Below are 12,023 nucleotides of genomic sequence, written 5' to 3'. Positions count from 1 at the left end.
AACATCAGAATCAACGCTTTTCTTTTATTTTTGTGGGAAAACTTCCGCTCAATTCATCTTCAATTAAGGTAGTACAACGAACATAAAAAAAAAAGTTGTAAACATGCCCGTGCGTTGCAACGGGAAAAGAATAATATCACATGTCTTTAATCCAATATAAAGACACCACATCCATATTAATCTAGACGGTGCTGGCGTGGATGAGCGCAAAGCCTGGACGGATTTGAAACAACCTCCGGCTTGGCATCATGTGAGCAGCCGCGCCGTGCACCGGCCGACCTGTTGATGTATTTGCCTTGCGAGCTCTACATCAACTTTTTCGACTCGCTTCCCATAGGGCTCCTCCGTGCTTGCTGCCACTGATCAGGAAAGTCGAATTCCAGGAGGTGCTTGTTTGCTAAAGTTGGCGAGGGTCATGACTATGATGCTCGCCCAAGTGTTGTATCAGGATACTTAGCGACCGAGGTGGAGGAATTTTGCCATATATTTTGAGGTTTTTGCTTGGAGGGACCAGACCAATTTATAATAGATGCCTGACAAATCACTTGACAGACCGATAAATCTGCCCCAGCGATTAACATAACTGATATGACATAATTTTAGTTCTGACCCCACATTGCGATAAATTGGCCTGACGAAATTTATATCTTTTATACAAAAAAGATTCCATGTGAGGTGAATGAAATCTTAATTACAATTTTGAACACTGGCGTATTGTATATTTAGTTATTTACACAAAACGACTGCTCACGCATTAAAATAAGTGGCATGTGCAAAGTAATGTCATTTCCATGCAAAGCATATATTTCCCATCTCGTCACATCTCACTGGCAACATACAATCTATGACCCACAAAAATTATCTAGAACCTCAAATATATGTCCCAACATTACATTGCTTACTAAGTGAACTGTCTCGCTGTGATCAATGGGATTGCTTGTTTGCTATTTATATTTATATAAAATGTCTCAAGAATAAACACCAGAGGAAAAAACTAAATCTTGTCGGAACAACTGAGCTAACTTGAACCCAGTTAAGCAACAATTGTCTAGCCTCAACCTGCACTGGCCGGTATTCTTCTTATACAACCCAAATAACTCTATTGGCGTACTCTTCTTCACAATTAGGCATGACTGATGTTTTCTTTTGTCCTTGTTGGTAAGTTGCTTCCTGATACAACATCTAGAGAGAGAATAAATATCTGTTGCCTCAGATGTAACCCCACTATGAAAGAAATGTGGTATGGTGCTGTCACTGCTATTTGCAAGAACCACATTAGCTAGCTGGCTGGAATAACTGAATTGAACCAATTTTTATGGTCAAATAGTTGATGTTCTACTGTGCAGGTAACGATACCGAGATTACCAGGCATGTTCTCCACGAATACCATTGTTTAAGTTAGCACAGTCAGAAATTCCCAGGTTTTCAATGCTCAGCGAAGAACACAAGTTAGTGGTCTCACCTTACACCAAAATGTATAGCTAAATCCTCCACAACATGCTTGAAACCAGTTTACAAAACATCAGGGAGATCATACTCCACATCTGCAAGAATAAAACAAAACAAATCAACCTAGGAACCAAGCAACGACAGGCCAAAGCACGGGTAAAGAAATGAAATGAATGGCATGGAAAACTACATTTTCGTATATAATTGATAAGCAAGAAAGCTACATATAATATAAATAATTTGTTACATCTAATGTCGATCTTAGTGACTTCTCATTGCTCAAGCAGTATCGAGGTTTGACTTGAAATTTAGGATCAGGAATTCCAACGTCATCGATGATTTCTTACTTATATACTTGTTTTTATGGTATCTTTTTCATTATGATGCTTGACAGTTAGAGTAGTATGCTCATTGAAAAAATCTGACAAGTTTAGCAAAAAGAAGTTCCCACGACTCGTGGTCAACTTTCCCTGTGGTGATTCGTATGCCTAGTATGATTCTCGTACCATGTCGAGGATAGAAAACAGCAATCTATTCCTCCCCTTTTCTTCTAACACCTCTCCCATCAAAGTATTCTATTGGCACTGAACCATCAGCACACATTTTCTCCTGCACATCTCTTTGTTTATCTACTAAATAAAATATGTTATTGAACACTGACTGAAGTCCTGCTCGATGCATCACTGCCTAAAATTGACATTATATACTTTAGAAGTGTGAGTGTGTATAAAAGAGAAGGCATGAATCAATAATTAACTACAGGGGTGCAGTTTACAACCTGAAAATAAAGTGTAACTTTTGATGTGAATCATTTTCTACCAAACTGCACATGAAGCAAAATAGAGCGGCATCCAGTAGTTCAAACAATCGCTGGATGTACAATTGCGACAAACTTGTCAGTGGACAAGTACGCACTGCTCAATGGCATTGAGCCTCTTTAGATGCTATCTGTAACGTTACGATAAGAACAATAGAATGCAGGAAGGGATCCTACAACTTGGCATGGGCTGATTTCTTCTCTTCCAAGGCCCTCTCAACTAAAAACCTCTCTGTTAGATACTCATGTGCTTCGTACCAACTGAACATAAACAATAGTCACCAACCAGCTTCAGAGCAAGAATATATGTCAAATAAACATCTCTACCTATGTGTTTACACAGGGAAGAAACAAAAAAAATCAGCAACTAATCAACAGAAAGGAAGAGGGAGCTGGCAGTGGAAGAATAACCTGCGGGATGAGCAGCTCGCATGGCTCGGCCGCAGCAGACGAGGAGAATCCGAAGAGGCTAGAGGTCGCCCGCGTCATTGATGTGTACCAGACTAGATGCATTGACCAACCTCCGCACAGCCATGGCACTGAAGGTAAGCTTGGGCTGCAGCAAAGCCTCACCTAAGACCAACCAGAGCAGGAGGTAAACACATCAGCAAGGTCTACCCAACAAGGCCTTTCATAAGAGAAGTACACGTTTAAGTATCCTATCTTTCAAATGAAAAAGGCTCAAGCATACAAAAGGAACCAAAATTTCATGTTGAGGATAAAAGACAGCAATCTAGTTTCCCCATTTTCTTCTTTCACCTCTCCCATCAACCTGCTCTAGTTGCATTGAACCATCTGCACATTTTTTTCTTTTGCACATCTCCACATTTATCTATTAAATAAAATCATGATTTTGGATACTAGCTGAACTACTAGTCGATGCATCATTTGAGAAGTGTGACTGTATAACAGTATAAAAGAGAGGGCATGAATCAAAAACTAACTACAGGGGATGCAGTTTACAGCCTGAAAAAAATATAACTTTTGGATGGAAAACATGAATAGTTTTTTACCAAACTGCACATGAAGCAAAATAGAGCAGCACCCAGTAGCTCAAACAACCTTCTGGTATACAAATTCTACAAGCTTGTCACTTGACAAGTAGGCACTGCAAAAGGGCAATGGCCCTCTTTAGATGCTGCCTGTTCCTCTATGATAAGAACAGTAGAATGCAGGGAGGGATCCTTAAACTTAGCACAGATTGATTTCTTCTCATCCAAGGCCCTCTTTAACTCAAAATCTCTGTCTCAGCTACTCCTGCAGTACGTACTAACTAAACCCATAACAGTCATCACTAGCCACCTTCAGAGCAAAGATTGTATGCCAAAGAAACAGAATTCTCTATGTATGTGCTCACACAGGGAAGAAGAAACTGCCAAAAAAATCAGCACCCAATCGACAGGGAATTAGAGGGAGCAGAGCGGGCAGTGGAAGGAAACCTGCGGGATGAGCAACTCGCGTGGGTCGGCGATGAGGTCGAGGAAGAACTTGATGGGCAGAAGAAGTGCATGTCCGCAGCAGACAGGGGCAGAAGATGTGATGCTTCGTCCTGCACATTTTGCACAGCAAAGAAACATCTATATGATGTGTTTACAGAGGGAAGAAACAAAAAAAATCAGCAACCAATCAACAGAAAGCAAGAGGGAGCGAGAAGTTGAAGAACAACCTCCTGGATGAGCAGCTCACGTGGCTCGACGGGGAGGTCGAGGAGGAGCCAGAGGGGAAGAAGAACTGCACACCCGCAGCAGACGAGGAGAAAGCAAAGATGCTAGAGGTCGCCAACGCCGTTGATGTGGACGGGACTGGCTGCATCGGCCAACTTCCGCCCGGCCATGGCACTGAAGGTCAGCTTGGGCTGCAGCAACGCCTCACCTGCGACCAACTAAAGCAAGAGGTAAACACATCAGCAAGAGATAAAAGACAGAAATCTAGTTTCCCCATTTTCTTCTTACACCTCTATTATCAACCTGTTCTATTTGCACTGAACCATCTGCACACTTTTCTTTTGCACATATCCACGTTTCTATTCAATAAAAATATGTTACTGAATATAGACTGAACTACTGCTCGATGCATCATTGCCTAAAATTGACAATATACATTTCAGAAGTGTGACTGTATAAAGGAGAAGGCATGAATCGATAACTGACTACAGGGGTGTACTTTACAGGCTGAAAAAAAATATAACTTTTGGATGGAAAACGCGAATCATTTTCTACCAAACTGCACATAAAGCAAAAATAGAGCACCGTCCAGTAGTTCAAACTATCATCGCAGCAACTGAAACCCATAAACAGTCGTCACCATACAGCTTCAGAGCAAGATTGTATGCCAAAGAAACAAAATTCTCTATGTATGTGTTCACACAGGGAAGAAACAACAGAAGAAAGAAAATTCAGCAATCGATCAACAGAGAGGAAAAGGGAGGGAGCGGGCAGGGGAAGAACAACCTGCGGATGAGAAACTCGCGTGGCTGGGCAGCGAGGTCGGGGAAGAACCGCACTTCCGCAGGAGCCGAGGAGAAAGCGAGGTCGTCTGTGTGGACGAGACCGGCTGCATCCGCCCGACCATAACACTGAAGGCTAGCTTGGGCTGCATCCGCCCGGCCATGGCACTGAAGGCTAGCTTGGGCTGCAGCAACGCCTCACCTGCGACCAACCAGAGCAGGAGATAAACACATCAGCAAGGCCTTTCATAAGAGAAGTACACTTTTACGTATCCTATCCCAAAAGAAAAAGGTGTCAGCATTAAAAAGGAACCCAAAATTTCATGTCGAGGATAAAAGACATCAATGTAGTTTCCCCACTTTCTTCTTACGCCAATCCAATCAGCCTGTTCTATTTGCATTAAACCATCTGCACACCTTTCATTTTGCACTACTGACTGAGCTACTGCTCGATGCATCATTGCCTAAAATTGACAATGTATATATTTCAAAAGTGTGACTGTATAAAGGAGAAGGCACGAACCAATAACTAACTACAGGGGTGCAGTTTATACAGCCTGAAAAAATATAACTTTTGGATGGAAAACGTGAATCAATTTCTACAAAACTGCACATGAAGCAGAATAGGGCCGCATCCAGTACTTCAAACAATCGTCGGATGTACAAATGGTACAAGCTTGTCAATTTCTACCAATTCCTTTACGGAACGCGCAATAGATCCTTCAACTTACAAGCACGGGCTGATTTCTTCGTCTGTTACAAGGCCCTCTCTAACTGAAACATCTCTATCAGCTACTACTACTCATGTACTACTCCTACTACGTACCAACTGAACCGCATAAACAGTCGTGACCAGACAGCTTCAGAGCAAGATTGTATTTGTATGCCAAAGAAACAGAATTCTCCATGTATGTGTTCACACAGGGAAGAAACAAGAAAAGAAAGGAAATTCAGCAATCAATCAACAGAGAGGAAGAGGGAGCAACGTGCGGATGAGCAACTCGCGTGGCTCGGTGGCGATGTCGGGGAAGAAGGAACCACTCGTCCGCAGCAGACGAAGAGAAAGCGAGGTCGCCCGCGTCGTCGATGTGGACGAGACCGGCTGCATCCGCCCGGGCATGGCACTGAAGGCCAGCTTGTTCTGCAGCAACGCCTCACCTGCGACCAACCAGAACAGGAGGTAAACACATACATCAGCCGTGGTGATGGATCGATTTAGGATCGGAGTGGGATTGGAGCGGGAGAGGCGCCGGGATGTAATGTACCGTCCGGGGTGAGCGCCATGAACGCGCTGGAGGCCTGGAGCAGAGGAGGAGGAGGAGGAGGACGGCCGCCCTTGGCGCAGAACCACCCGGCCCGTAGGTCTCCTCTCCCGGCGTGCGTGCGACTGATTCGGAAGCCCCACGGCCTGCTTGTTCTGGGACCCCCTAGATTTAGTGAGAGAAGGAGGTGAGGGGAGGAGGAGAGGGTGGGGGCCGGTGGCGGTTGGGGAGACAGGCGTCGAGATTGCCGCCGCCGGCGGCGGAGGCGGCCATGTGGGAGGCAGACGAGGGGGCGGCGGCGCGGTTTGAGGGAGGAATGAATGAATCGGGTGGGGCGAAAACTGGAGGAGTCTCTCGTTTCGTCTTTCTTCGCTGCCCCCTTCTCATCTCATTGGTGAGTCACCGCCTCTCGCGGATCGACGTTCTTCTCTAACTTATCACAGCCGTCCATCTATATCCATCCAATAGAAGAGAGCGAGCTGGTTACTCATTGATGGATGGGTGGGATTCTTGTTTCTTTTTTTAAAATTAAAATGAAATGGTGGGAGTCTTGTTTCGATAGGGCGGGTTCTTCTGTGATCCAATGAAAGTTTTGTTACTACTTGCTCATTGGTCAATCGCCGCGTCTCGTGGATCGATGCCCTTCTCCAATTGATCGCAGCTGTTCATCCACATCCGACGAAAGAAAATCTTCACTCCATTTTCTTTCATTGCATGCTTTCTCGATCCTAGACTTTGCCCGAGGACCCTCGCTAATTAATTAGGCGGCTTCATCCAATACGGTAACACATATTTGTTTAGTGGATGTTTCGTCTTCCTACCGACTGATGTTAGGATGACGGAATCTCTTTGTCTCTCATTGGTGAGTCACGACCTCTCGTGGATCGACGTCCTTCTCTAACTTATCTTGTTCCTCTCTCGTTGATCGATGCCCCTCTCCAATTGATCATAGCCGTCCATCTACATCTGACGAAAGGAAATCTTCACTCCAATTTCTTTCATCGCTTTCTCAATCCCTGACTCGGACGAGACTTGCCTGCTCCCTTTCCGTGTGCCCATCCGTGCTCCCGCATACGTGGCTTGATTTGATTGGAACAAAATAACGCCCGGCCCCACCCCCTTAAAATCAGGGGGGGAGATGATTAGATTAGAAAGAAAAAAGGGAAAAAGACAGCCGTAGGATGAAGTGGGAGCACGGATGGGAGCATGGGAAGGGAGCAGGCAAGCCGGATCCCCCTGACTCTGCCTGATGCCGTCTCTAATTAATTAGCCGGCTTCAACCGATACGCTAACACATATTTGTTTAGCGAGTCCTTTCGTCCTCCTACAAACTGATGTGTAATCTCTTTCATCTCCCTTTTTCACTGACCCGCCTAGGGCATCTCTAGCAGATCCTGGAAAACCCGTTCCTGCAAATTTCACTTACGGGCGGCCAGTAACTTTTTGCTTTGAGATGCATGCATAGATTATTGTTTGGGACCTAGTCGGTGGGCAAATAGCCCCGGGGTTGATATCGCACACACAAGAATATTTTGTTTAGAAAGCCAACGGTGTCGCCCTGTACGCCGCCTGTTCCGGCATCGGTCGGTGCGGCTCCCCATCCTTGATGCCCTTGTGGTCGTCGGTGGGTGAGGACCACCGGGATCCTCGTTCGGATCTCTAGTGGATATGTAAGTCATGACGGCGGTGGTGAGTAAAAGAATTTCTCAAGGTTCCCTAAAAAAATTTTATTTTCTTGAGGTCTTCTTCTTGTTGTTGTGGTTGTTCCGGCACGGTGGTATTTCTCGTTGGCGGTATTGAATCTTGGCGGGTTATGGTTGGCGGCCCCCTGAGGAGGGTTCGGTCAAGATCACGACGGACGGCGCTTTGGAGCTGGTTGAAGGTCGGGGCGGTGCTGGAGGAGTAGCCAGATCATCCTCGGCTCTCCTAGGCTCATGGTGTAAACCATACACGGGAGTCTCGGATCCCCTGATGATGGAGTGTTTGTCACTGCGCGATGGAGTCCGCTTTGCTTGTCTTCGTGGATTTCAGCATGTGATCATAGAAGTCGACTGTTTGGAGCTGGTGAAGTTCTGGCAATCTCGCCACAGTTCTTGTTCAATTGTGGCTCCTTTACTTTTAGAAATAGGAGAGCTATGTACCTCTTTTTGCTTCTTTTGATATTCTTCATGTAAATCGAGCGGCAAACGTTCCGGCGCATCTGTGTGGGAAGCGAGCTTGCACAGTGAATGTGACCGATAGCTGGCTCGATGAAACCCCTAGCTTCTTGGTGACCAGCCTTCTGGCTGACTGCACCGAGTGTGCTTTCATGAAATAAAGCTCTCCAATTTTCCCGCAAAAAAAATTGGTGTTCTCTCTCTAAAAAAAAGGATGGAACATTTTTTTGTTTGTCATCGGAAACGTACAGTAATTAAGTCTTAGAGAAGAAGAGGAAGTCGCGGACCCCCGGGAAAAAAGGCTTGGAAGTCGCGTGAAAAATAAAGGGAAAACGAATCGTCCACGACCTGGACGTTTTCCCGTTTAAAAAAAAAGGGAAAACAGAACAGGACGTGCGTGCGGTTATGAGATCACGCCGACGTCATGCAGCGCCTTCTTAAGTCAGTCAGTCTTTTTAAGTTGGACGCGCGCGACTATATATTGATTGATCGAGTTCCCGTTTTCAAACACCACACAAGGAAACAAAACAACTTGTGGTTGAGTTGGTTAGGTGGACAGTGGTATCCCCAACCCACCAGGGTTCAAATCCTGGTGCTCGCATTATTCCTGGATTTATTTCAGGATTTCCGGCAAAGCGCTTTCAGTGGGAGGAGACGTTCCCGTCGACGACGAGGCGCCTACGGTGACTTCGTAAATCTCAAGATGATATGCCGGCTCAGTCTTTCGAAGGTGCTCATAGGGGTAGGGTGTGCGTGTGTGCGTTCATAGGGGTGAGTGTATGCGCGTGTATATGAGCGCTTGCTCACAAAAAAAAAACACCAAAAGTCATCCATCAACGATCCATGCATCCACAAAATTAATTAACGGCCGCGCCCCAGCGTTGACCGGAAGAGCCAAGTCATACGGCCTGGTGAGGCTGTTCTTTGCCTGCATCTGCATGGTCGCCGGCGGCGTCCAGTACGCCTGGGCGCTGCAGCTCTCCCTCCTCTCTCCCTACTCTCAGGTGCCTCTCCGTGGCTGCTTAATTCTTGATGATCTATTACCTCATCCTTGGGTCGTTCGGTGGGTTGCATATGCAGAGTCTTGGGATCCCACACCACGACGTTTCCCTCGCTTGGATCTGCGGACCTATCGCTGGGTTTGTTGTGAGTGCCATCTCTTCTCATCCCATTAATTCATTCCCTTCCCTTTCCAAAATACTCTCTTCCAAAAACAGATATTTACATGATTTCCCCCCAATCCATGTAAGTAGTTAACATGAGAAGATCCTCTTTCTCATATCTGCATGCATTTATCCTCGGCTCCTCGCTCACCCTTTTTTCTTCAAGCCTGTGAATTATCTCCACTGGAAGGAAGACAAAATAATTAAGTGGCATTACCTCTTTTCCGGTTTATCAGGCACACTTGTTTTCCTAGATTGATGATTTAACCAAAATAATACGAGTTATATATTGCAAAAATTATACCATGAGAAAATTTCAATTGTTCTGTACAAAATTCATATTACATTGGCTAAAATGGACAACCTAGAGATACGCGTGGGAACTATAAACCGGGAAAAATGGAGTACTAACAGATGAAGTATTAACATGAGTGTGAAATGATTCATCGGCTAGGTGCCACCCATCGTGGGTTACTACAGCGACAGGTGCACAGCGATGATGGGCCGGAGAAGACCCTTCATCGTCGCGGGATGTCTCGTCATCTGCCTCTCCGTGATGCCCATCGGCTTCTCGGCGGACATTGGGCGGCTACTCGGGGACACCAAGGAGCATTGCACCACCAGCACGGGCCCTCGCTGGGCCGCCACAGCTGTGTATATCGTCGGGTTCTGGTTCCTCAATTTCGCCAACAATGCCGCCCAAGGTCCGGCTCGTGCGCTGATGGCTGATCTCTCTGGTGAGAATATGCATACATCATCCATCAAACTTGGGAATTAAAACGACTGACTAGCTTTTTGACTAGCGAGAAACTATATGCCCAGCGTCGGGCAGGCCATCTTCTGCGGGTGGATGGCCATCGGCAACATCCTGGGCTATATGGCTGGTGCCGACGGTGAATGGCACGTGTGGCTCCCTTGGCTCAAAACTACGGCGTGCTGCGAAGCCTGCGCAAATCTCAAGGGCGCCTTCCTCACAGCTGTGGTAAACCGTCAGAGCAACATTTATAGTTTTCACTTTCAATATAAAATGTCATCGAGATTTCAAAGATTTTACTCATTCCCATAGCTACTGAAATAATTGCTTTTCCATAGAAATATTTCTGTTATTATGGTAGTATACACAAATTCAAATGATTTTTTTAAAATTCGAATTTAAGTCACAGATTTCGGTCCATTAATTGGCCGAATGGAAACCCAAATCACCGAAATTCGAAACCAGTATTGTCGAAATATTTTCTAAACTGAAATTCAGAACCACTTATCTCATGAACGGCTGCTTATTCAGCTCATGTCATTCAGATCGTCATTATCATCAGTACGTCCATCACCATGTATATTGCTGAAGAGAAGCAGCTCGACAATGCCGACGTGGAGGCCCCCTCTGGCCGCCGTGGATGCATATGCGGCTTTGGCGACTTCTTCAAGAGCTTGAAGAACCTTCCCCCATCTATGTTCAAAGTGCTCGCCGTCACGGCTGTAACCTGGGTAATGTTTTGTGCATCCACAACCTCTTAAAACAATGCATGCACCTCACCCATCGAGGATTGACTGACTATTCTGACATGTTTTCTCAGCTGGCGTGGTTCCCCTTCATCCAGTATGGCACTGACTGGATGGGCAGGGAGATCTACCACGGCGAGCCGCAGGGGCCCAAGGTGGCCGTCTACTACGCCGGCGTCCGCGAGGGCGCCGTTGGCCTGCTGCTCTCTTCTATATGCCTCTTGGCTGCCGCCTTCAACACCCCCCACCTTTGCGGTAGGCTCACGTCAAGGGTCGTGTGGTCCTTAAGCAACTTCATCCTATTTGGCATCATGACGGCCATGGTGATCCTTGGCTTGGTCTCTACCAAGGGGTACAACGCGTCTTTTACGGCTGGCCTCACCGGCCCTGACCCCAAGCTCAGGGTCATCGCGCTCTCCCTCTTCGCGCTCATCGGAATCCCACAGGCCGTGTTGTTCAGTGTACCGTGGGCTGTTGCTTCTAAGCTTGCCGACGACAGTGGCCAAGGCCTCGCCATTGGTGTCCTCAACATTGCCATCGTCGTGCCACAGGTGATAAAAATACAAAATCGGCCGGCTGTTCTAGTTGCTAATCAGCACCTCAGGGTGTTAGTTTACTTTCCCCTGCGTTGGTCTTGACTTGGTTGTTTACCTTGTTGCTCTTGGCTTAGCTGATCATCGTGCTCACCGCTGGCCCAATCGACAAAGCCTTTGGAAAGGGCAACACACCGGCATTCGGCATTGGTTGCGCCTTCGCCTTCATCTGTACAGTCCTTGCGCTCATCCTGCTTCCCAAGACAAGAGGGACGAGAGGGACGTCCAACGCCACCGCCATGGCCTCCAGGGAGCGCTGATATGGAACATCCCCAGGCACGAGAGGGACCTTGGATGCAAACTTGTTCTCAAGCTAAGTGGTCTGTCTACGAGCAATTAGAAGACTAATCACATTTTTGTTTGATTCGTGATTTACGATCAACACACGACCTGTGCACCGTCTTTTTTGAGTAAATATACTGCCTTTTTGGTACGTTATCACCCCCATTCAATCGTATCGAGATCATACGTCAGCCACCGGAAACTCTTTGAGAACAAAGAACCCTAGCATCCGCATGGATTCCGGAGGGGGAATTGATAGAGGGACTCCGTCGCCCGCTCACCGCATCAAGAAGGCATCAGCATCATCTGTCTACATCGACACTATCCCATCTTCACCTCTTTGTAATAAATTAGT

At 46.5% G+C, this 12,023-nt stretch overlaps 1 protein-coding gene and 1 long non-coding RNA gene across 3 annotated transcripts; one reads left to right on the top strand and one right to left on the bottom strand.

Moving 5' to 3' along the window:
- Positions 1-134: 134 nt before the first annotated feature.
- Positions 135-6,325, bottom strand: LOC125553170. 2 transcript variants are annotated; one of them, XR_007303950.1, is made up of 7 exons: positions 5,978-6,325; positions 5,699-5,870; positions 4,717-4,914; positions 3,933-4,148; positions 3,706-3,815; positions 2,678-2,839; positions 140-1,544 (listed from the first exon to the last, which is right to left on the bottom strand). It is a non-coding gene; the product is annotated as an uncharacterized LOC125553170 (long non-coding RNA). The 2 variants fall into 2 exon arrangements; XR_007303949.1 differs by having other exon boundaries at positions 135-1,544; positions 4,717-5,870.
- Positions 6,326-9,038: 2,713 nt separating this feature from the next.
- On the top strand, positions 9,039-11,646 carry LOC125554393 (sucrose transport protein SUT5-like). The gene is made up of 7 exons (XM_048717961.1): positions 9,039-9,134; positions 9,211-9,276; positions 9,748-10,030; positions 10,097-10,275; positions 10,593-10,778; positions 10,868-11,344; positions 11,464-11,646. Exons 1-7 carry the CDS (start codon positions 9,069-9,071, stop codon positions 11,644-11,646), a joined length of 1,440 nt encoding a protein of 479 aa, XP_048573918.1. The 5' UTR covers positions 9,039-9,068.
- Positions 11,647-12,023: the final 377 nt, after the last annotated feature.

The sequence above is a fragment of the Triticum urartu genome, chromosome 4 (genome assembly GCF_003073215.2).
Source record: "Triticum urartu cultivar G1812 chromosome 4, Tu2.1, whole genome shotgun sequence".
NCBI lineage: Eukaryota > Viridiplantae > Streptophyta > Magnoliopsida > Poales > Poaceae > Triticum > Triticum urartu.
This window is presented reverse-complemented; position numbering and strand designations above follow the sequence as displayed.